Raw genomic sequence first — 27053 nt, forward strand, 5'->3', positions numbered from 1 at the left:
GATCACATAAGATTATAGTACCATTTATAAAGCAGTATACATTCTGAGGGAAAAGAAGGGAATAGTTGAAAGTCACCCTCTTTAATGTGCAAGTATAAAGGAACAGGTTCTGACCTACACTTTGTGTCAAGAGACAGAAAATAAAATTCACGAAGGTAAAACAAAAGCAATTCATGACCTTTTCTGGTGTCTGAGCTGGTTTAATCAAATTCTCCAAATCAATCATTTTTACGGGTAGTTAGAAGTAGCTTCAGCAAATATCATCCCACAGAAATCATTTGTAAATCACAGATATGACTAAATATCTTCATACACTAGATAACAAATCTGCAATTGGCACATGGTCTAGTTTCGCATGGTGTAAACCCCCACTGTACGCTTAAGAAAACATGGTTCAAACAGTGGGGAAAAAAAAGGAGAGTAACGATTGAAAAAACCTAAATACAAACTAAGCTGAATAAAATATTTCATGTCTTTAATTGTCAGAACAAAGAGGTCACCCCTTCTTAACACTGATAAATGTATGGTTTCGCAAATTTCTGCTTCATATCTGATAGAAGAAAAGCTTGTGGAAAAAGACACCCATCCCAAGTGTAAAGAGCAACAAGTGACCCCTTCTAAAAGAGACTCCTTCAAGGGGAAGATACTCGTCCCCGGTATTTCACATCAGAAGAGTAAGATCTGTAAGATAGACCTTAAATAAAGTGCAGACAAGGGGAGCTTGAAGGCCTAAACTAACGCCAGTGTCTGCGCCACCAGACATTAACTAACATTCAACAAACGACAGGTTTCCCCCAACAGTTTCCTCTGTGGATAAAGAGACAGCTTTGCGAGTAGTGGTGAAGACTAAAGAGGCATTTTGTGCGATCGCAGGCGCGCGACGACTTTAGGGCGGAAATAAAAACGGCGTCCTCAGAGCGAGCATTTTAAAACGGTATACAGTAAACTGCACGATTCGTGAACTTAACACAAGTGCATGTGAAGTTTCACCTCACCTGAATCCTTGATTCCAATCTCTGCACATGATCGCTGCCAACTGGACTGGGTGGACAGAAAACCCATTGATTGTACTTTGAAGGCAAAAACATCAACAACAACAACAACAACAACTAATTTATAACCCAGCCACTTGGCAGTGAAATGTGAATATAGGATTGAGGTGAGGGGAAAGAAAAAACCTCCAAACATAATCGGAAACTTTCCTAGTGAGAGTGAAAAGCTTCTTTCACAGACTGAACTTATGACTGGACCATTTTGTAAAACATAAAAAAAAAAAAATGTTTTACCCTTAACCATCAAATTGCATCCAGAAAAACATCACGTTTTAGACAAGCAGAGCCTGTTTATGCCCCGTGTCTTGGCACTGCGAGGGAAAACAGGAAAGGGGGGCATGAAAAACTAAAAATACATCGAGATTCATTGGAGTACATTCTGTGTCCTCTAGGAGAAGGACCCGCCGCTAATACATAATGGTTATTTGCAACGTCTTAAGAATCACTATCTGAAGTCCAGGCCCTGTTGCCATGGTAATATGATGTGCGGAGGATGAGGAGGAGTGGATAAGAGGAAGAGGGGTGGGGGGGGGGGAGAAAGAAGAGAAGAAAAATACTGGATTCACACACACTAAATCGCAGAGTCCCTCTAGAGGTGGGGATTAGGGTTTTCTTTTTTGCAGGAAACGAACAGGAAGTGATGTCGCTCAATACTGACTGCAAGACTAGAGTCCCCCCCTCACTTATCCATTCTCCTTCAGATCCTTCTCCCATAACCACCCCCAGAAGCAGTCCTCGGGTAAGATCTTGGCACTTTTAAGAGTTATAAGAAATCTAAATGTTTTCAGGGACATGGGACTCCTGTCCAACCGTCTCACTGTCCTGTGCTCTCATTGGTCCTCAAGGCTCCGATCACGCTCTGGATGTTCTCCTCAGGGACCTGCGTGGAGCAAAACGGCTGGTGTAAAACACTGCTTTCTGAATATTAGGAAATGGGAAAGCGTTTATGTGAATGCCGACACTCACCAGAGCGTGATCGAACTTGAAGGTACTGATATAATAGGCTGGAATGTCAGCGGTCGCCAGCGGTTCAGATATCTGAGCCACAATGCCACATTCATCTGATGGAAGACAAACCACTTTCATTAGAAATTCAACCACCACATCCTCAAGTTTAAACCTGTGCTTTTGATCCTTTTTACGGAGGTACATTTTCACGGGTGAAATAGTCGTTTCGATTGGAAACCACATGATCGGAAATTTCGCATTGGGTTTAGCTGGACATACAAATTTGCTGCATGGACCAACCGACGGCTGCTTGGTTTTGAAAGTGACGTGTGTGTAAGCTGTGTTTCATACATTGCTACACGATGGACCCTTTTTTGTCTACAAAATTTACCTGAACTTTTGATAATGTGACTGCACCTTAAGTTACAGCAAAATGTGTGCAGAAAGCTAGATTTTTTTACTATCAAGGATAGGGCTAAGCATTTGCATACGTGTTCATGGGCCCACCTGGTATTACAGTTTTTCTCAGTCGCTTTGAGAATTTCAATTCTGATCTGAGAAATGTACCAAAGCTGCCTGTTCAATCTTCACATCGTGTCATTTGTGCACATCAAAAAAGCAGTTTCTCATTTCTTTGAACAAGTTGCAAATGCTAGTGTACATCCATGCAAATGATTTTGTATAATTTTCTGCTGTTTCCTACATTATCAGTTGCTTATGTCATGTTGATCAAAATGTATTATAATGGGTCTCTGTTGAATAGTCTCACCCCCCACAACATTTAGGCATTAGTTCATAGCATAAGTCTTTACATGCAAAATGGTGGAACACGTTGTCATAAAATGTCAAGCATATTCCTATACATTTCCATTAGACGTTCACATTTCTACTTTTGTTTTTCTGTTTTTTTTCTCTCTTTGTGCTATGCAGTGCTGTCTTTTCCTTTCTGTATCGCAATGACATGGTCTGTCAACAAATTACAGTACAAACAGTAAAAGCATAAATGTGAATCTTGTCCAGTCTCTTGCATTCAAACTCCCACATACACTAAGGTGTAACCTACAATTTACAATAATTGTCATAAAAATTTTAGCCATATTTACATCAGAACATCCCTCCAGAGGACAGTTATATTGACAATATGACTAAGCAATTTGACTGTCTTATCCGTACACAATGACACAAGGACTTGTCATTCTGATGGCACTGACATGTTCATTGACACAGATATTTACTTTTGAGAGATGAACTAAGGATTTTGAGCAAGAGACTGGCTTTTGCAGGTAATCCATGGTGTTTTGCTATTTGTACGAATAGTTTTTGAGAAATGGACTTACTGTTTTGCAAATGTCGAGGATGATTCAAGAAATGTACCAAAGCGATTGAGAAAAACTGTAATGTGCATTTTGGTCAATTGGGTCACAAGCAGACGGTGCTAAATACAGCTCTAAACAAGGTCTAAAGCGTTTTGGGCTTGTCCACTTTTGACCACTTCCAGAGGTAATCGAAAACACATTCCACTGGATGATCTTGTGTAAAAGCTCATGTAGTCAAATGTGTACGGACAACCAGAAAAGACAAAAGATGCGTAAACATTATGGGCGCTTGCCAGACGGGATTTAAAATTTGGCGGCTGGAGACGAAAAACATACCAAGCACAATGTTCTCTCACCATTCCTGATTTCTAACACACGCTCACAGCGTTTGGTGTGGTCTTTGTGGCTGTCAGAAACTAAAGCTGATGCTCTCTGTATGTTTTTCCGTTGTCTACTTTTGCATTCATATGTAAATTGCGCTAGTTTATTTTGTCCATTACCTAAAGATCTTTAAAAAAATCCCATATATTTACCCTCCCCTCAAATAAATCAGGGACAGAAGTGGTTGAAGGTGGACAAAAGAGACGGATTAAACCATCAGGTGTAAACAAGGATGCGTCTCCCTCGCCTACTTGTGATCCGATCGACCATCTTAATACCAGGTGTAAGCAAGACACATTGCTAGGGTGTTCTAGATGGTTGATTAATGGTCCAAATCAGAAGAAACAACCTTCAAATTCTGGTTCCTAGATATTGCTCAGGTCAAAGGGATTTCCACTGTCACAGTACCAGCAAGCCGTTTACCCAGTTTTAGCCTGAACTCACCAAACCCTAAGGGTTGTCCTCCGATGCGGACCATTTTCCAAAGCTCTCCTGATGCGCTGGTGAAGAGGACATTGTTTGGAAACCTGACAAGAAAAGACATTTGATCAGAAATTGAAATAAATATATGAATGAAGCAAGTTACATTTTAACTCCACACACAAAGACATGATTCAACAGGCTCCAAGCTGAAAGATGGTGGTATATTTAAATACTGGAATAATTCTGATGAAACCACTGCAGATGGAGTTGAGTCAAAAGACAAAGAAATACATTTGACAACATTTACAATGTTTGCAAGCCATTTTCACCCAACAATTATAATTCGGTCATCCATTCACCCTTGTGTAATTCATCTTTAAAACACAAATGAAGAAATTAAAAACTGAGATTGAAAAGTTCACAGGTACAGTAAAACTAATGACTAAACTAAAGAGAAACGACCCCTTTTATATGATGAACATTTTAATTTATGCTTTTATTCACATATAAACACTGATCAATGCACATACTGAGCACATCAAATATGGTTCAACGCATAAGCATCGATGAGGTTTGTTCTCAAGTGTTAAACAATGACTGGGCTGAAAGAACTAATGAGGTTTCATATGGGGTTTTATTATTTTACAAAGTCTTTATGAAGTAGTGTCAAAGTTTTGGTTGCGTGGCAGAAATCTCTCAGGTTTCATTAAAAAATATCTTCACTTGTGTTTTGAAGATGAATGAAAGTCTAATGGGTTCGAAATGACAGGTATGAGGGCGAGTAATTAATGACAGGATTTTTATTTTTGGCTGAACTAACCCTTTAAAATGTGACATTTCTGTATGAACAAGGAAAGATTAAATGAATTGGGAATTAAATGGATCAAGAAAAGTAGGTGATTAATACAAAGTGTGTTACAGGTGGCTGGAGGGAATGTGTTGGAAAAGAAAAGAAAAATGTAGTAGGTGACGTCAGCCAAACGGTGAAGTCATTTCAGAGGTGGCGGTTTTATAACCTTTGCTCCTTTGGAATAGACCTTAGTCAGGTTAGACGTCATATTGAACTTAACACTGTAAAGACTGTAAGTGTATCCTTTACAGCTTCACAGGCACGCACTGTATAAAGGTTCAGATCACATAACTTTTTTTTCCCCGGACATTTGGCGTGTTGTTAAACAACAATACAATCTATTGAACGCACTGTATTCCATCCCTCACAGCCTCATTTTCATTCCCGTCAACAATCAAATATGGCACTACCCTGACTACCCAGCAAGCAATTTTGCGTTTAAAAGACGTCTAATAGCCGTCCAAACACAACCCTGATGTCTAGGCTAAAACAAGGCAAAATTTGGTCTGTCAGCGAAAATGTAATAGACGTCTAACCATAGCCCAAGATTAGACTATAGTCATCTAGAACATGAACATGACATAGAAAGTAAACCAATCAGTTGACTTACATGATGGAATATATGTTTTTTTTTTTTTGGGCAAAAAAGACATCTAGCCAAAATAACCTAGAATTCGGTTACAAGTGGTTTAGTCATAGCCGGACTATATCCGGTCTATATTTAACCAAGACGGTGACGGCTATTGGTTGCTGGGTAAGGTCTTTAACATGCACTTATGAATCATGCACAAGACCAGGGGTGTGTATTGAGAATGTAAATGGGGTCAAATGTGTTTTCATGTTGATAATAGAGTGTTAGAAGCAGAGCTTTGTGGTCTAACCTCCGGGTCGTCTGCTCATCCATAACTAGAGAGATGTAGCCCTCGATCAGGGAGAAGGAGAAAAAGCGGATGTGCCCAGAATCCTCGCTCTGCCCCCCGGTCTCTTTTGTTCTGTAATGAAGCACAGCAGGGATTCTTGTTATTACACAAGCTTCATTAGAGCTCGGCTCAGCTGACACTTATGGAATAGAAAAAAAATTGGAGGGGTATGATAAAGGCAACTCTGATCTGATCTTTCCCTCTGAGGGTTGGCCTGATGCCACCGTCTCTGAGCAGTAAACAAGTTCAGCCACAATAAGGAAGAGCAAAATAGTACAAATACACACTGCTCGTCTTGTTTCCAGTCTTTTCTCCCGTCGTCACGTAATGCACTCCCTACAGCGACCTGTGTGTGTTATCATCATTCTCTAATAGATCTGGCAGATGGCTCTCGGTTATGGCCATATGTGAGCCAGGAGGAGAAGCCTGGCATGGAGCTCTTACCCGCCCGAGTAGAACATGACGTCCATGAGGAGCGTGGCCACCGAGGGCAGCGTGTCGGGGTCAAGGCTGGTAACACAGAACATGTTACTGGGGCTGGAGAGAGGGTGAATGATTGGCCGAGGGACTGAGGAAAGGAAGAAGAGAGTTGTTTATTGTACGATAATGTAGTGTAAACATTCAGGCATTAATAATGCAGATCCAGTGTGTCAGTCAGGATGTTTCATAAAGGGATGAAACTGCAAGTCTGATTAATTGTTTAACCCACTTGTGGTCATTTTAGACCGATACATTAAAAGTTTTGAAAAAAATGATACATCAATTTTAACATATATATATTTTACATTATTCTATTACACTCAAAATAATTAACATATGATGCTCATTTTAATAATGACCATATTATGATCCCTTTAAATTTCTGCATAATTTTCAAGATAGGCTGCATGACTTGACTTAGCCTGAAACATTGCTTGCATATTTGTCTACCACTTAAAGGGATAGTTCACTCAAATGAAAATTCTGTCATCATTTACTCACCCTCAAGTTGTTCCAAACCTGTATGAGTTTCTTTGTTCTGCTGAACACAAAATAAGATATTTTGAAGAATGTTTGTAACCAAGCAGACAGAGCAACCATTGACTACCATAGTAGGGCAAAAAAATACTATGGTAGTCAATGGTTGCTCTAGGTCAGGGGTGTCCAAACTCAGTCCTGGAGGGCCACTGTCCTACAGAGTTTAGCTCTTACTTGCCTCAACACATTCTAGTATGCCTAATAAGACCTTGATTAGCTGGTTCAGGTGTGTTTAATTGGGGTTGGAGCTAAACTTAGCAGGACAGTGGCCCTCCAGGATCAGGATTGGACACCTCTGCTCTAGCTGCTTTGTTACAAACATTCTTCAAAATATCTTTTGTGTTCAGCAGAACAAAGAAACTCATACAGGTTTGGAACAAGTTGAGGGTGAGTAAATGACAGAATTTTCATTTTTGAGTGAACTATCCCTTTAATATCACTTCCATCAAAATGTAATAAGTTGCATGTGAAATGGATGGTTGTTTACAAAAACAATAAGTTCTTTCCTTTCCAATAACATGCACTAATCGATTGTGCACGATAAGATCAGGAACATACGTTCAGTTGGTTTCATGTTGACTTTAAACACCGAACGTCAAACATGACCGCCAAAGGCAGAAGCTGATTCCTAACCTCACCACAAACACTTTCAGCAGGTGTTTCTCTGTTGCACAGGCCTGACTGCTGAATGCGATGAATCTAGGGCGGTTTCACACCTATAGATTGTTTGTTTTGTTCCGAAACAGGGACTTAATTTATTACAATGTAGCATTTTCTTCTTGGTTCGGTTTGCTTTCACAAAGCAACATTTCAAATCGTACCAAAAAGTCACATGTGAGTACAACTGTCCTCTTATTGGTCAGTTTCCTCTGTGTCATCCATCAAAATGATTAACAAGTTCGCTCCATGAGCATATTGTGGTTTTATTTGTAACTGTCGAGATGCATGCAAACACTATACGAATGTAGCCGTCATTCCTGCTGTTAAATTATATACTACAATCTGAGAAGCGCAATTACACAACATTTTAAGATGAAGAGGTGCTCTTTTGGTTTTCAACTGTGAAAACTAATAGACTTGGTTGGCATTACTGGGAACGTTCACAAATGCACAAAGACCTTGTTAGACGCTTTAGCTTTACTCTAAAACTTCAGATAACTTCCTAGAGGTACAGAACGCCACATGGCAACTTTTCGGGACAGCACCAAGCAAAAATAAATCGCAATCATTACAAAGAGTAAAGATAAAGCGTCTAACAAGGTCTACGTGCATTCATTCTAATGGCTTGTTTTCCCCCCACGGCATATGGCGAATATGACGTTTTTGTGGGCGTTCCCAGTAATGCCGACCAAGTCTATGTGCAAGATGGCTGCTTTTTATATAGCATATTTCTCGTTATGAATTCGAATACCATTTGGTAGGTCCGTTGGGTTGGATTACTTTCACGCCTCAAGAGGAGTTCATTTGCAATCAGGCCGAGACCACCTTTGTTTTGGTGCGGATCAGTGTGCGATTGCCGTGTTCACATAAGCCTAAACGAACCGAATCAAGGGAGAAAACACACCGGCTCTGAAACAAACGCTCAGGTGTGAAAGCACCCTAAGTCCAAATATGGTACATAAATGTGTGATAACTCAATTAACTGGCTTAAAAGGAACAGTTCACCCAAAAAGAAAGAAGCTATTTTGAATAATGTTGGTAACCAAACAGTTTTGGTGACCACTGACAACAAAACCCAAAAACCTGAGAAATTTCTAAAAAATATCTTTTGGGTTTCATACAAGAAAAAGTGTCACGTTTTGAAATGACATGAGTATATGGTGACAGGATTTTAATTTTTGGGTCTCTTTAAAGCGCCCCTATTATGGCATTTTAAAGGCTCCTAATTTTGGAATGAAGGTCTCCTACAATACATTTACATGCATCCAAGGTCAAAAACACACATTTTCTCATAATACACATTGCAGCATCTCGCTTTTCTCACAGTGTCTCAAATGGTTCCATCAAGGATTCGGTCTCTCGAAATCCCTTCTTTCTGAGAGCCTACTCTGCTCTGATTAGTCAGACGGCCTAGTCTGTGACGGGTCCACCCACTTACAGCGTGTGTTGGAAACAAAATGGCCACTACTATATCTGAACATCAACTCTGGATCTTTGAAACTTTGCAGACCTTTTACATTCACAAACAGCTGTATTGCACACTATATGAAAGCTAATATCAGAAAAAGCGTAATAGGGGAACTTTAAAGAGCACCTATCATGGAATTTTGAAATTTACCTTTCATGTGGTGTGTAACATAGATCTAAGTGAACAAAAACATCCTGCAAAGTTTGAAATATGACAGTGCACCGTGTATATAGTTATTTTCTTTCAAAAGTAAGAGTCGACTCCGAGTCATTTTTAAGAATCGTTAGAAGACCGAAGCTTTTTCTCTGACTAGATGACGTCAACTTGTCAAGTTATTTGAATACGATACTTATTGCGCTCCAAGACACCAGTGAAAACTAGAAAACATCATGGCGACGAGACGCTGTGTTCTGAAGTGCACCTCAAAAGCAAACTTTTTTCATCTGCCCAAGGATGAGCATTTGAAGACTAAGTGGCTTGAAGACAAACCATACATCATCGCGATCGTGTGTTTATTAATCTTCAAATGTCTCCATTTGCTTGTTTCGCGATCTCAGGAAGCTTTTATTATGGACTTTTATTATGGCACATGGTATCTTCTTCGTCTGTCTGTACCATATATGGACTACATGTGCACAGAGCGCCCTCCGGCTGCCAGTATGAATTGAAAACAACACATAAGAGACTCAATCGCTCAATGATTAGGCTATCTGCGGATTTTGAGGAAGTATTGAATAAAAAAATACTCCTCTGTTTAGAAATTTGACACACACATATGAGAATCTATCAAAAGCCCTGAGGGATGTTGATTTGTTGCGAGTCTTCATGAGGAGAATAGAATCTCATTTTTTATGAATGAGATCAGCTGAGGCTCATATTACAATCAAACGGTACCGACGCGGTTTTCATATTCATAACTCCTGACACATATTAACAAATTACTGTCACTATAAGACTTTGATGGGCGTTCCGTTTCTGAAAATATCTGCACAGACTATACCAATCACAACTGACTGGGTCATCGGACCAATCAGCGCAGATTAGCGTCACGTAAAGGCGGGGTTTTGAAAAGTGAATCACTAAAGGAATCATTTGAGAATCGCTGTCAAAACAGGTAAAAATAAATGCATATTATAAGAAAACTAAAGTCTTTTTTGTCATTGCATGCATGCAAAACTGTTGTTGGGGACTTCTAAAACAATATTTGGAACATTTTAAATGCCATAATAGGTGCTCTTTAAATCTAGGAAGCATTACTTGCGATGCCTTGTGTCGACACACCCTCAGACTAATGACAAATGGTTACCTAGTTTAGGCTTGACAAAACCATTGGTGACCCCGGTAGTGTTGGCTGCAACAGTTTCTCCGTTGACAACCCTCAGCAGAGTGAATTCTGAAGACAGCGTGTGCATGACCATGGGCAGATCCCGCTCTCGAACCTATGGACAGAATCACACATCAGTATTTAGTTGTTATTTAATACAAATACTATAAGTGAGGAACCAGGTTAAATGAGCTCAGGTGTTCAAGGAGGGAATAATTAAACGTAAACCATTACAGAATGTTTGTGGTCAGAGCCAAACCCTGTTAGATAATACACACTCATGATGTACTGCGGTATCTAAAGTACAGGTGACAAATACCAAGCAAGTTTATTATTTATCTCTACTTCTACAGTAGGGAACTGACAGTGGCACAAACCTTATCAAACATACTGTTTGCATTTACACCAGAGACATTCAGATATTTAAATGAATGAAAATAGCATGAAGGTTCAACACAGCTCAGCGAAACACAAACATATACAAGTAAAAAACCCTTATATTAGACGCTGCTTCTGCCATTTCCTTCAGTAACCAAAACCAGCTGACTTAAACGCATCACAAATGAGCATTCATTTGCATTTCAAACCCCACTACCAAACCCAGAATACATTACAGTGAAAACAATACATAAGGATGTTTTAAGCAACCAATTAAGCCTAAATTCAGTGTTCTAGTGAAGCCCTGACGGCTGCACTAAATGAGCAGCGCACAGCATTTCAAGAGTAACTATCTATGGATATATGGTGTCCTTGGTCTATTTTACGAGCTTATAAAAGCTAGAAAATGAAATGTAGTCAAACAACAGCAAGCGTTTTACACTGACACAAGTAGTGCTGGGAAAAATATAGACACACAATTCAATTTTGCTAGCTAAAAATCACAAATATTGCAATTATTTTAACGTGGCTTTAACATTTTAAATTCGCCTATTAGGTTTATGTTGTAAATTTCGGTAGCAAAAACAGTGTTAGAATTGCCTGTTTGAAGTGAATTGATTAAAAACTCTGATTTGACGATTAGTTTGCATCACTCAAAAAGTTAGTAGAAATGTGCACATTTATGAAAATTCATTATGTTCATTTCGTGAAGAATATGCTTTGAATATTTTAGCTACATTTTTGCTGTATGTCATTTCTTGTATTAAGCAAGAATGGTTTAGTTGAAATGATGGTTAAGCCTTTAAAATAATAATAATCTGAATATATAAATATTAAAGGTAGTTTAACATGCAGCAACATCTGCATTCACATCAACACGCAAGCATGGTGCTCTTGTGAACGTGTGTAGGAGACTAATATTTTAGAAATAAAATGGTAAATTATGTTTTTTTTGCGCAAACAAAGCACTCGCATTGCTTCATAAAATTGAGTTTAAACCACTGGAGTCACATGGATTACTTTATTGATGTCTTTACTAACTTTCCGGGGCTTGAAAGTGGTAGTTGTGTAGCTGTCAATGGAGGGACAGAAAGCTCTCAGATTTCATTAAAAAGATCTTCATTTGTGTTCCGAAGATGAACGAAAGTCTTGCAGGTTTGGAACGACATGAGGTTGAGTAATTAATTAATAATAAAGCTTTAAAAATCATCATCAAGAGGCTGAAATATAATATCTGGTACATTTTAGCTTTAAAAATCATCATCAAGAGGCTGAAATATAATATCTGGTACATTTTAGGCTATTAAGCTCAGCCTTACACAGCAGTGAGTCCTTCCCAGGGATGGGATTTTTAAATCCATCAACAAATCACCTGGAAGACAATATTCTCTTTCACTATTTTTAAGTCATCCAAATAAAGGAGACACCGGTGTGCTCTAGGCCAGATACAGACGGGTCTTTCTGAATTGCTCTTAAAGTTGAGTAAGAGCGAAGGCCAGGGAAGAGGATGAGAAGGAAATGGCCTCTCCAGTGGCCCGGCACACAGGCAGGTCATCTCCTCTCTTTCTATAAAGCTCTGTGATTATTCCTCTGGCTGCGAGCAGCTGGTGTGGAACGTGAACTTTCCGGTAAATTCCAGCAAGCGGCTGCTGATCCACAGGCTTTATCCTCTTTACATAACTACCCTCAGATTACCATCGCTCCCACATTTCTTGTTATTTTCATAAACAGGCTTTATTGACTGTGCCTCCACTGATAGACTGGGCATGTGTTCACAAACACACACGCAATGGAAATGTGCTGAGATGACAGTAACTAACTGTGGTCATGGTCGATGGGTTGGTTTCAGGAAAGGAGAAGTGATGACTACTAGCTTAGCATTTACTGTATGTGCAGTTTATGTGAAAAGTTCGATCATCCAATAGCAATAACCAGACATAAATGTCATCTTATGCCATGTCCTTATATGAAATGACAAGCAACAGTTTGAACTTGTGCCCTGAAATGGGGAAGCCGTGAATCTGTTAAACCGCTGATGAGATGACTACAGTGGTATTCTGAAGTATTCAGACAACAGATCACTGTGCTTGTTTTTATATAATCTGACTCATAATAGACTGGGTCATGTTTGTCATATACTGCAGCTCTTTTTCTTATAATAATGCATTTATGTTTTTATCGAGGCGGATACATTTTTTTTTATCTGATAAGACAAATAAACTATGATGGAAACACATTTACCGAATAAATCCCTCGATGTGCAACAAAAAACTGACTTTGCCTCAACAGTGGATGTGATTGGATAACTGGACATTGCACAGCAACTCAAATATTGTTTGTTATTCTCAAATGCTTGAGCCAAAGTCTGTCATCAGAATGATTTGGTATAAAAACCTCCCATCAGCGTCTCGCATGATTGCGTCCGAACGCAAGATAACATGACAGAATTTATTGCGTTTGTCTGCATGCTCTGAAGCACAAGTCATTTATGATGTAGGAAAAAAGGCACAGTGGTTTCCCCTATTGCAGCAACTTCCATTTTTATTAGATATTATGTGCCAATTTCCTAGGAAGTGACGATTTTCTTCTCTTGAACACATGGTGCTTTATTCGCAAATGTTTTTGCGATATTCCAATTTTGTTCATTCAAAGTAAAATTCGCAACACTGGATGGAAACATTGCTGCTGACGCGCTGGATCTAACTACAGTTCAAAAGTTTGGGCTCTGCAAGATTTTGTACATTTTTGGAAGACGACTTATGCTCATCAAGGCTGCATTGAGTTGAACAAAACTACAGTAAAAACATAAATATTATGAAATATTATTACAGTCTAAAATAACGGTTTTCTATTTGAATACATTGTTAAATATGATTTATTTCTGTAATGAAAAGCTGAATTTCCAGCATTATTACCCCAGTCTTCAGTCACATGATCCTTCAGAAGTCATTCTAACATGTTGATGTGGTGCTTAAGGAACTTTTTTTTAAATTATTATTATCAATGTTGAAAACACTTGTGTTGCTTAATACTTTTGTAGAAACTGTGATATTTTTTCAGATTTATTTGATGAATAGAAAGTTCAAAAGAACAGCACATTAGAAATGGAAATCATTATAAATGTTTTATGGTCACTTACCATCAATTAATGCATCCTTAAGAGTACCAATTTCTTTAAAGGGGTCATGAATTGAGAAATCAACTTTTCATTCAACCTAAAAGTTCATCATGATTCGTGATATAAGAATATCCTGTTTGTTAGTCAAAGAAAAGCTTTTCTTGACATCAGGCCCAGCAAACGCTCGATCTCAGAATGTGCCAGGCTGTGACGTCAGAGTTTGGTGAAACACCGCCTCAACAGAAGAAGAAGTACGTATGATTTTGTAGCCCCGCCCACCGACTCAAGAAATGTAACATAAATAACATGGGCCTTCGTAGAGCTAAACGGATCACGCTTCTGAGCAATAAACATGCCGAAGTTGTGGAAGAACACAGTCGCTGCATAAGCTTCCTTCGGATTCTAATGTTATGATTCCAGCTCAGGTGGGGAAGACATTGCGCGTTTGTTCCTTCATATGACCACGGATTCATTTGTAAACAAGAGACTGGATTGGCATGAATGAAGCAACAGACTTATGTGAGTAAAAAATATGTTTTTTATATGTGATAGTTAGGGATGCCACAATTCTCAATATAATATTGAACCGTTCGGTACGGCCTTCACGGTTCAATACGCGCCTGTGAATTGCGGTTTTTCGGTTTTGCATTTAATGAAGTATTTTTCTACAAATTCTATAATTTGCCTCCATCCCAATATACTGAACAACGCGACATTCATTCACATCACATGTTAGTGGTAGAGTTATACTCACGGAACACTAGAGTTATTCACAATCACGAAAGTTCCTTATTTGCATGTGTTTTAAAGCCTTGCCGGTTCATCCGCGTGCATATGCACTGTTTTAACATGCGCTTTTCCGAGCACGCGCACTAAACGCTTGTCAAACACGCGATTACTGGACTAAGTCGTCTTACTGCGCTAATACTGTCAAATACACACAAGGTTAACATAAACACAGTCGGTTATGTCTAAAGTGAAAGTAAAATCGGCATGTGTCTGTATATCAGATGCACGAAGGTCTTAAATTGACAGCAGGCAGCCTAGTGAACACGCGGTCCTTAAAGGGACAGTTCACCTATAAAATAATGTCATTATTTACTCACTCTAATATTGTTCCAAACCTGTATTCATTTCTCATTTTTGAGTGAACTATCCATTTAATGTTAATACAACAACAAAAGACAAAGAGAAAATTACTCACTGCTCTTGACTGAAAAACTTTAATACAGTAGCTTTAATAAGAATCAGTGTATATTTTATAGTGAAGTCTATGTAGTGTTTTATTTTTACATTTATTCATTCAATTTCATACTTAAATGCTGCTGTACAGCTCTGAGCTGCCAGTGCAAATCATATATATATATATATATATATTATACATTATACAATACACTAGGAATGTGTACAAGGGTTTTTTTAAGTAAAGTTTTAAGTTTAAGTAAGGTTTTTCAATTCTTTTAAGTAAAATAAAGAAAGAGTATTGCAATTAAAAAATAGTCTTTTTTTCTCCTTAACCTCTTGCTGTTCCTGTCGCTTAAGAATAGAATAGCAAAAAACTGATGTGACAAGCCATCAGAACCGAACCGAACCGAAAACCGTGGTTAAAAACCGAGGTATGTATTGAACCGTGGACTAACTGTATTGTTGCATCCCTAGTGATAGTATTGTATTGTTACAGATCGTTTGATCACATTTATTATGTGTACATGTCTAACTGAACATAACTTAGCACGCTGTGACAGGCTGGAGAATCCTTTATTTGAGGTGTTGTTGGTTCATCGTTCTGCGATTCGGGATCAGACTAGAACATGTATGGGCCAGGGCTCGCAAAGCCCAACGTCCCGGTGCTATGTGTTTAAAAACCGAGCCTTCCAGGAGAGAGGCTCAAAACCAGGGCAGAAAATAGCCCTAATGAAAACGTATTCATTATGATGTTTTTGAATGTAAAAACCATGCAAACGTCATTAGTTCACCTCAGACAACAGTATACATTTAAAAAAAAAAAAAGCCAATTCATGACCCCTTTAAAAAAAAAATCTAACTGACCCCAAACTTTTGAACAGTAGTGTATGTTTTCTGGCATGAGGCAGTGGGTGTATGCATTGTGACATACAACACCTGTCAAAATTTTGGAGTTTGGCGACACTTTCATACACATTCTGAGCTTCTGTTTATGTTCGCTGATCAATGTTTAATATGTGAATAAAAGCCTATATTCAATCTGTTCATCATACAAAGCGATCAACTGGGACTAAACCGCTCCAATCATATGGATTCGTTTTACAATATGTTTATGAACTTTGAAGCATCACAGTGGTAGTTGTGTAGCTGTCAACGGAGGGACAGAAAGCTCAGATTTAATCAAAAAGATCTTAATTTGTGCTCCGAAGATGAACAAAAGTCTTACAGGTTTAAAACTACACGAGGGTGAGTAATTAATGCCAAATTTTTCATTATTGGGTGAACTATCCCTTTAAGAGTTAATATCTTGCTCTCTATAGCCTAAGCATCTATGACACTTACCAATATAAAATCTGTTTGGTAGGTTGAAAGCATAAATACGGAGATATTATGGTCTGCCAATGGGGCGATGACTGATTTTGCGATTTTCGTTACTCCAATTGGTTGAGAGCTGGTGGCGCTCCCGCCCCCGGACACCACATTAAGAGCTAACCACGTCGCATCGGCCACACTGAGATACTCAGATTCCGGCAGCTCTGAAACAGACAAAAACAGAAAAGTGTGTCAAAAAGAAAACAAACAGAAAGAAAAAAAGAGTGGCATGTGAGCAATGAATGTAACCTTCTGAATATCAATCTTTGCTCAATCTATCTTAAGGTACTATGTGAGGAATGAAGTCTTTCAAGACCTAATGAAATCATGACACAGCTCTTTTTCCTGTGTTGATGTATTTGCTATTGAAACAGGAAGTTGGGGTGGTGCATATCGAAAAGCTTATCCCTTTTGTATAACAACAAATAGGCTTCAGTTGCATCTCTGCCCTTGACATGATTTGCTATCTGTTGGAGGTGGTTTTAGTGGGAGGGACTTTCTGAATGTACAGAAACCGGTGTAGTGCAACAGGAGTTATCAATATTTTTGTTCTGTTAAAAATATGCAATATGAAAAAATATGCATTTTCTGTAAAGCTGCTTTGAAATATGTATTGTGAAAAGCGCTATACAAATAAATACAAATTAAATTGGAAGAGAAAGACGTCCCTTTTACTCTCATTTCTGGCAATCCATGTTTTCACTGTTATACATAAGAGGGCGCTATTACGCATCTTCTGAAACCTGTAAAAATATCAAACATTAAACCGCATAAAAACTGCCTAATGTTACTGAATGAAATGTCGACCAAGGGCGAGCTATAGGACTATGCGAGCTTTGATGGACTCGATCTACTGCATCTGTGTTTTGACAAAGCCCCTTCAAGACAAGTCATTTCACTCGGCGGCCATCTTTGAAATGCCTCTCAGGCATGCAAGTGCAGCTCCCATCTCTTTCAAATTCTCAAAAACTGTTCGCTAAGCTTACGATTAAATTTCATGAAATCAATGAATTCAATGAAATCTGACAACAAATATCTGATAAATTTGGTTTCTAAATTCTTGAATCATGACAAAAAAAAAACCCTGAATTTTTAAGCCTGGACAAAGCTAACGCGCATAAATGTTTGTCTCAGAACACTGCCGTTCTATAGCAACCGGAGCTTCTGACGGCAGCTGCAGTGACGCTATGACTTTACTAATCAACGATTGACCCTTTCATTTAGAAGGCGGGGCTTATTCACCATATTGGGTATTGCACATGTCTCCCATTCATTAGTAATCGCAGTGCACCATCTTTTGATCATCGTTCTGAATCCGATCCGGACGTAGTCTTAGATTTTCTCAGCTTTTTGTTCAAAATGTTGCTTTGTTTTTAATGCTGCGTTCACACCAAACACGAGTGATCTGTCTGGAGCAAGTGATTTAAATGTTAAGTCAATGTTGAATGTTAAGTCAATGTAAAGACGCGTTGACGCACGTCTGGAGGTCCTGCAGTGCGATGGACGCGATTCCGCCTCATTCGCGTGTCCAGTTTGCGCAAATGACGCGAATCCACCATCTTGCTTATTGCGTCAATTCGCGTCACGTTAACCAATCAGGAGGCTGCCTGCTTGCTGCTGTCACATGGTAAAGTGACGTGATGAGAAACCTAAGCGGCAACCTCCCGTCGTTTCTCTTGAACCCAATACAGAAGTGACTCAAACTGCAATTCATTGACTGGCCGCTAGGGACAGGCTCCAGAAGGGAGCAGAATCTAATTGAGCCCCATGTTAAAATGCCCAACTTTACAGCAGAAAAAAACATGTTTACAGCCTGGAACAAATTGTGGTTTTGGTCTATACAGCTAATTTTGCCCTTCATGACAACTGTGAGGGGGGTGAATTTTTTCTATAACTTATTCGTTTACATTATATAAAGCCTTAAAGTTCTGCATAATTAAGGCCGTGGCCACTTTGAGTGACAGGTGGATAGCCATTTTTCTGCTGTCTGTTAGTCATCGCGTCACCTCAGCTCCACCCACGTCCCGCCTCTTTGCCCATTTTCTGTTACCCGGTTGTGATGACGCGCTGCCAAGATGGCACCGACCAGCTCGTCCCTATTTTACGCTTCAAAACTGCTCTTCAGAATCCTATGGGTGACGTAAAAGACACAACGTCCTTCTTTTTTTTTTTACAGTCTATGGAGAAACCCCACATAATTTAAAAATACAAAATTTTGTTTTAAAACTTTTTCAGGTGAGAAAGTAGTAGTTTAAAGCTCAAATCTCTGGTTTATTTATAAATAGAGCGCCTATTTAAAAAAAATTATCTTGCATTTTTGGAGTTGTGAGATCCTGGCGATCACCGGGCGCTCAGCGCTCATTAACCCCGGCGAGAGCAGTCTTTCCTCGGCCAGTCCTTCTGACGTCTGCCGCTGGCTCGGATGTCTCTGTAGTGGTTAAACATGAGATAGAATTTGTCTTGTGTAGATCTAACGGGCGATCTTTGGTGTCATGAATCTAATTTATTGTCTGCCAAATGGTTTTTGACTTAGGGCAAAAAGAAGTTTCATAACTTTATTTTTTAGGATATTTAATTATACATGCAGTGAAGATAATGTAGGTAGTGCATTGCCTGAACCACATTTGTGTGGCTATTAATGTTTAAATTTTTTTTTTTTTTTAATGAAAATGAAAAGAGGCAGAGTGGTGTTTTATGACATATTTCGTTTATTGTAGCCTAAAAAAATATACATACAGGAGTGAGAGCGATTTGTCATCCAGGCACAGCTCCTGGAGCTTGTCTATTCTGATTGGACGCGCGAATGGATTCAAAATGTTCAAGCGCCCAACTAGACACGGTAGATGCGATTTTGACACCCTATTCGCGTTTGGTGTGAACGCAGCATTAGGAAACTTACCCACATTCAAGTGTTGATAAAAAAAAAAAGAATGCTTTGTTTAAAAGCAGATGGTCTGTTCTTTCTTTTGATATATTACATATTCAGATATTCATACAAGAAAATATTCTGGCGGGGAAAAGTGAAAAAGTGAATTTTGTCGATGTAAAATGGACTCACAGCTAACAAACACTGACTAATAGCCACAAACTTAATTGATTTTCTTAAATTGACAACACGCGAAATATGGGGGAAGATCGGGACGAAAAGTGTTCTGCCACATTCATGCATCAGATTTATTGTTCTCTAGATAAAATATGGATGGAAAAGCTGCCAACAAGTACACAAATTTCCGGGGATTTTAAAATACCTGTACCTGTTGTTTCGCAACATAGAGCTTCTGGTATCCATGGCAGCAAATGGGTTTCACCTTAGTAACCAGTGTTTAATGACATGGATTCACTCGATCAACCACAAAATCAAAGCCACTGACATCTTAACCCCTAGTAACCCATAATGGAAATGTGTGTGTTGGGGGGGTGGATGGTGGGGGAACCACTGATGGAGCAATACGTGGTCAAACATTGGCAGGGAGTCAAGCTACAAAGAATTATAGAGAATCTGGGATACTTTACATGACTTAAGCTTGCCTCGCTGCACTAAACCCAGTGCACTCTTAGTAAAAGAGTAACCACAAGACCTACCTTTAAAGCCATCTTCATCCACGATGATGGTGTAATCCTCCGGAGTTTCCGTTAAACTAAAGAACTTACATCTGTAGAGAAGCAAACAGAGAAAGAGATGGTAATTACGAACCAAGAAGCAGCAGAGTTAATAACATATTCCTGGGAAGCTTTTATAAACATCAATTTACTCCAACAGTCTCACATAAATCAGAGAACACATGCACACTTTCCAAGTCTATTGCTCAGGCGTAGGGATTTGAAGTAATAAACTTTGGCACACAATGGACATGAATGACAGAAGCTTGTTAAGGAGAGGTGACTTTTGGAAGCTTTTTAATCAAGCAAAAGAACGAGATAAGCAACACTCATATCAAAGGACCAGAACATCATAGTGACTTTGGCTAGTAGCAAACAACTTGGAAACCACCAAGAACAGCTTAGGAACACCGAAAAAAACCACACTGCTCCAAGTTCAATGCATTCATTTTGGTTTCATCAAACTTTTATAAAACTTTAATGGACATTTTCAATTGAATGATTCTTAAATGTTGTGTGGTGTAACCATGAAGTAAAGAGTAATATGTTTTACCTTGAAAACATATGAGTGTAAACATCTTTTCAAAAAGGGTTTTAAAAGGGAATTTTTGCAAATGTTATGAATAATTAACTGACAAAAAGCCTCAAAAGAGTTTTTTAAAGGACACGAATAGATATGTTTCCATACACATTTTTGTATGCGCATTTTGGGATATCACAATAAAAGCTGCTGGATGGAAACGGCAAGATGCGCATACATTCTAAAAACGTGCATAAAAATGTGCACGCTCGTTTGAGTCTAGGCATGTGACGGTATCAAATTTTCATGTTGCGATTAATTGCTGAAGCTTTTATCACGGTATACGGTATTATCACGGTATTGAAATAAGTTGCAAAAAAGTTGTTGTCATACAATAACAGGTTTAATAACTTTCTTATAACAAACCGAACATTTAAATACAATAAAGCAATACACAAAAATGTATAAAGTAAACAAATATTTAAAACAGATTAAAAGTGCAAAACAATTATAAAGAACAATAGGTAACATTAAGTATTTGCAGATGTGATGAGCACTGTAGCGAATACGGAAATCTGAATGGCCGCGCGAGTCTGCTTTGTTTATGAGGATTACCGGGGAAACGGCTGCATTTCTGCTGTTCCGTCAGCGCCATCTGCTGTCAGAGAGTGAATGTGTTTCCGCCATGTGCTGCTCATGCACGTTGGGTTTGTTTACATCAGTGCGCGTTCCTCTTTGACGTGTTGTTCATTTTAAACGGTTGATAGGTAAAGTATTCTTAAAATGCATTCTAAAATCGGAATAATTCGTAATAAATAATTATTCACGGTATTTTGAAGTGGCCACGATAACAATATCGTGCATGTTCATTATCGTGATATATCATATTAACGTATACCGGCACATGTCTATTTGAGTCAGATACTTTTTTTATCCGATAAGAAAACATGCGCATTAACTACGATGGAAATACATTTACAGTATAAATTCCTCTATGCACATAGAAAAACACCCTGTGACTTTACGAAGTGACGGCATAACTGCACAGACTGATCTCGAAGCACAGCATCTGAAATGCTGTTTGGGTCCTTCTGAAATGCCGGAGCAAAATCGGTCATCAAAGTGGTTATAATTACCTCCCAGAACTGTCTTACGCGACTGCATTCCCAAACAGCAGAGATCCGCCTCCAAAAGCAAGATAAAACGTCTATTGCATTTCATCTGTGCACCCTAAGGCGCAAGTCATTTATTAAATATATAATATATAGTGGCTTCTCCTACTTTTCTTAGTGATATTTAGCACCAGTTTATTAGGAAGTGACAATTTTGTTCTCTTCGATTCAATGAATGGAAACAGTGCTTTATTCACAAATGTTTTATGCGATATTCCAATTTTGGTTAAAATTGCTACTTTGGATGGAAACATAGCATGGCATACATAGTTTGTAGAGAGATTTGCTAATACTTTTTTTTTTAGAACAAGTAAAAATTATCACATATCTATGTACCAGTGGCTGGATGCATAAACGGATTAGACTAGTCATAAACGTTAATCATCTCATTTTTTTCTTCAAGACTACTTTTTAAAGTCAGTTACAAAAAAAGGTAGATCTATCCAAGTTGAATTGGAAAACTAAGACTGATTAGCCCTTGGTTAACTGCTAGCTAGTCAAATTGATTCTTTAGACAGTCTTAACATTGTAGCACATCAAACCTTAACACTAGGGGTGTAACGGTACACATATTCGTACCGAACCGTTTCGGTACAGGGCTTTCGGTTCGGTGCACGTGTGTGAATGCAATCTTTAACAGTCGGCTTGTTTGAAGCGCGGAACACACTTCAATTCTAGTTCCCACATGAACATATTAAGTATTCAGTCCATTTTATCACGAAATTCAAACGATAAATGCCATTTTGACACATTTCTTTAATGTGGCGTGACTGATCACTGTATAGGCGCATCAGTTCAAGCGGCCGGTCGTGGACGCGATCGATCATCTCTTCCCTAAAGAATAAACATGAATGAACATCTGAAGGTATGTTGAGGCTACATTACAACTTACTGTCACGTATCATATGTGGTGTAATCGCTCGGTGTAAAATCGGTGTTTCAACGGCGGAATAATTAGATTTAGAAGTTAATGCAAAAACTGCCTTATGTGAAGTTTACATGTTTGCGTACTATGTTATTTGAGTGTTGATTATTATACCTAAAAATAAATAGCAACGGAATTTAGGCTAATAGTTTGGGCTCTGTTGTTAACCTTTAATATTAATTTGCAAGTAAGGGCTCCCTATATAGTTTACAGCAATATCTTCAATAAACTTTTAGTTATAATTTAATTCATTTAAGGACAGACTTTTTTTCTTCAGTAAACCACTGTTTAATAAAAATAAATAAAAAGCAATTTTGTAAAACTGCTGTACCGAACTCGTACCGAACCGTGACGTCAAAACCGAGGTACGTACCAAAGCATCAGTTTTGTGTACCGTTGCACCCCTACTTAACACCATTTTCAAGAAAAGCTTAAATATTGATTCTAAAATGTCATGTGGTGGAACCATGAAGTAATAGCTTTCCTTACGAAAAAAACAAAAAAACGTTGTTTCTGTGGATTTGGCCATTCTAGAATTCCATTAAACATGGGTTTCCGGGTCTGCGCAACAATCAAAAATAGCCCAATTCGGATTTCTGTTTGGGGGCCAAATTCTCCAATCTCTACTGAATTTGTACATCCAGGGAGGAATCAACCCACAACAACAACTTAAAGGGTCATTATTTTCTCACAGTCATGTTGTCCCAAACCTGTAAGACTTTCGTTCATTTTAGGAACACAAATGAAGATCTTTTTGATTAAATCTGAGGGCTTTCGGTCCCTTCATTGACAGTCTACACAACAACCACTTTGATGCTTAAAAAAAGCTCAAAGATATTGTAAAAGTAATCCATGAATGGAGCGGTTTAGTCCAAATTTTCTGAAGAGACTCGATTGCTTTATATGATGAACAGATTGGATTTAAGCTTTTATTCACATATATCCACATTTGGAACGACATGAGGGCAAGAGCGATATTTTTGGGTGAACTATGTCTTTAAAAGTAGCCCAGTTCTGTGGGAAAACTGCAGACTTAGCAACACTGGCATGATTGATTCAGCAGAATTTATTTAGCTCACAGGAACAGTAATCTCTACAACAGTAACTTTAAATAACATTATCTTAAGAAATATGAATCAGAAAATTCATATTTAACACATATAATATATATATAATTAGATATAATTATATTATATATATAATTATATTTACAAATGACTATTAAAGGGGTGGTAAAACACATTCTTTCGAAGGCTTGATTGTGTTTGTGGGGTGCACTGTAACATGTGTTCATGCTTCGTTTAAAAAAAAAAAAAATCATTATTTTTCATATATTTGACCTTTATTTTACACTGTTCTGTCCCTCCTTGTAAAACGGTCTGATGCTTTCCGGGTTGTATGAAGCCAGTCCTTCAAAAATACGCAATGGGCTCAGATTGGTTAGCTGGCCCAGTGTGTTGTGATTCGCTAACCGCAGTGCACGTTTGTCGGAAACGTCACGGCCCTTACCTTAACCGGGTAGACTGTGCTTTGGTCAGTATTAGAAACAATGGCGTCAATAAAACCATACTAATCTGAGCCCGAATCAGACCCAGAACATTTTAGTGAAGATGATCGAGCAGAACCTGTTCAGTCCTCAAGAGTAAAGACTGCGGATCTATAGTGATCGCTACTGAATGGCACTGTTACTTTTGTATTTTTAGAACGATTATAGCCAAATATCTGTCGCAAGAACTATTAACCCAAAACGAACGCTAAACATTGGCCAAATCACACACAGAACCATGTTTAGCATGCCTGTAGATAAACAATACATAAAAGCTCTAATCAAAGAATAATTTACACTAATGCCAAGTTCCCCAAAACAGCAACCAAAACTTGCATAGACCTCATTAATTATTCAAATACAACAGACAATGGCAAGTCTCCAGCAGAACCTTTCAATATTTATATTGTGTTAGTAGCTCTGTTTATTAAAATTACAATATGCAGTTTGGGTGAAGCATGACAGATATAAATCATATGACATACAGTAAGTATACAGTATTGCAGATTTATGTCATACGTGATTCCTTTGAGCAGCTGCGCAGCATTGCATGTAATCTTAATGTAATTTTGGCCGTGATGACGTGCACCAACACCATAGACATAAAAAAGTGGTTTAAAGATTCATCTTTAAGAGTGGATAGTCTGGTGAGTACACTTTAATATGCAACAGACATACATATTTTTTATTGCCATGCATGTATTGCTTTTATTATTAGTGTTGTTGGTAGAATTGAAGATCTTTTGTGACTCGATGTTTATGAAGTGTATAATGCAAATGGGTTTTTTTTGGTATAGTTGTTGGCTGGATTATCTAGTATTCTGGTGTTTGGTTTTAATATATGGTTTTCTGTGTTCTGGCAACAGTCCTGCTTACACAGTATAATTTATTTCCCAAAGATGACAAAATAGGAAAAATATAACTCTGCTGCATGTGCATGTGCAAGCATAACCAGTTATACATTGCTGCACTAATGCCATGTAACCGCAGCTGGCTCGTAAAGCTGCTTGTACACCCCAAACGGCTCCAGATACCAGGTATGAGGAGTCCTTATTTATGAGCCTGTCCACCCACATAGTGTATCATTTTGCCTCTAGGGGGAAGGAAGGCAACTTGTTGACTCTGGAAAGCAGCATCTTATCTGATACTGCTAAAGTGGTGCAGGGTGACTTTTTTCAAGGATTTTGCAAGCTGTTGGACATTTCTGGTGCCTTGTCACTTCACTGACTCATTTAAAAACCCCTTTAGTCTAGAGGTGAAATGACACAGCATAGCGTAATAGTACCGAGAGGTCTCTGAAGTGTAGATTCTATATGTAGTCTTAGTATATGGTATTAATGAAGTATTGCTTGAATTGCTTTATTATTTCAAGCACTAGGAAATGCTCTACTGGGTCATAACCAGTATTGGTGAAGTTACTTTTAAAAGTAATGCTTTACAATATCGCAATAAAAATAGAATTTTTAAAGGAAAGCAATGTTTTGCATTACTTTTTCTCACAGGGGTCCGTTCTTCACACTTCGCGAAGATAACTTGACAGATGCCAGATCTTCTGATCGTGATAACTGATCTCTGGCTAATTCTTCAAACGAATTTGCAGATTTTATTATAATATCTGGATTAAGTTGTCTGAGATTACTGCACATTCTTATATTAATTGGAAAGGGCAGCAATATGTACAATGATATTACACAGCGCCTGAAAATAGTCCCCTCTGTGGTTGTCACGTTGGTTATGTTTACTGAAGTTAGCCTATTTTCAGGAGCTGTGTAATATCATTGCGCTTACGGCAGCAAAGTTCCTTGATTATTACGCAGGAATTAGAGTATAGTTCCTAGCCATATCGGCCTAAAAAACATTCGCAACTTTTCATTTTCCGTCGGTCTTAGTACACGATGTAACTACAGAAGAGTCAAGTTTTAAATAGGAAAAATACTCTTTGGTCACTATTTTTAGCAAGATGCTAACGGTCTAATCAGATTCAATGATCTATGCTAAGCTATGCTAAAAGTGCTACCAGCCAGACCCGAAGATCGGCTGAATGGATTTGAAAACAGTAAAACTCAACTGTTTAACTCAAGGGGAGTTGGAAAAAGAATTTTTTGAAAAAAAAGTAGAGTGTTCCTTTAAGCTTACTTTGGGCCAATCCTGGGTTTTAGGTACCGTTAAAGTGGTTTGGCTTTAGCAGTGTTGTTCATCTCATAGTAACTTACGCTCCATGGACTAACCTGCTCTGGGGCAGGTTATTTTCCAGGTAAGTGATCTCAAACCAAAATTGGACCAATCAGCTGTGAGCAAAGGGTCACATCTCTGATGCAATAGTCACTCCCCCTCCCCCGGTTTTCTACTCCAAATTAAAGGTCACTACTTAGCAAATGGTTTTTAAAAGTGTCTGGCTTTTAACAATTCTTATTTATAATAATAATTTTGAATGATTTAGATATCATTTATGTAATCATTACACCCTTAATCAATTATAAATGTATCATTTAAGTTAATCAATCATTAATAGGCACTTAGTTAAAATTCCTATAAATAGCCTATATACAAATAAGCTTTAAAATCAATAAATAAAGCTATAAAAATGACTACATGTGAGCTTAAAATTCTCTCTCTATATAAACTAAACTAACTCTTTACTTGCACTGACGTAGTAAGATTTTTCTTTAAGTTACCCTCTTTTGTAGACAGCTCTTTTCTTCTTGCTGTGTACATTTGTTTAAATTCTTATATTTTTCAATCATGTAATATTCTGCAGAAGAGGGAAGTGAATTGTGCTGCTTCTCTCGCGAGAAGTGAATCTCAGTTTCACTGATCCACAGCGTGTGATTGGCTGTTCACTACTGATGTCAAAGCTGACAGAGTTAACAGAGAAAGAT

General features: G+C 38.2%; 1 protein-coding gene across 2 annotated transcripts in view; it reads right to left on the reverse strand.

Annotated features, from left to right (window-relative positions):
* Nucleotides 1–65: 65 nt before the first annotated feature.
* Nucleotides 66–27053, reverse strand: part of castor2 (cytosolic arginine sensor for mTORC1 subunit 2) — a 31572-nt gene continuing 4584 nt past the window's right edge. The window contains exons 2-10 of one of the 2 annotated variants that reach the window (XR_013816338.1): nucleotides 19994–20064; nucleotides 16382–16575; nucleotides 10342–10474; nucleotides 6335–6458; nucleotides 5852–5962; nucleotides 4142–4224; nucleotides 2019–2113; nucleotides 629–1932; nucleotides 66–502 (exon numbers count right to left, since the gene is read on the reverse strand). Coding sequence is in view for 1 of the 2 variants with exons in the window: in XM_079814830.1 (XP_079670956.1) it covers nucleotides 1867–1932; nucleotides 2019–2113; nucleotides 4142–4224; nucleotides 5852–5962; nucleotides 6335–6458; nucleotides 10342–10474; nucleotides 16382–16575; nucleotides 19994–20064 (877 nt within the window). In the remaining variant the exon portion in view is untranslated. Of the gene's footprint in view, nucleotides 1933–2018; nucleotides 2114–4141; nucleotides 4225–5851; nucleotides 5963–6334; nucleotides 6459–10341; nucleotides 10475–16381; nucleotides 16576–19993; nucleotides 20065–27053 lie in introns of both variants that reach the window. The other variant, XM_079814830.1, reaches the window with a different exon arrangement.

Source organism: Gobio gobio, assembly GCF_949357685.1.
Source record: "Gobio gobio genome assembly, chromosome: 4".
NCBI lineage: Eukaryota > Metazoa > Chordata > Actinopteri > Cypriniformes > Gobionidae > Gobio > Gobio gobio.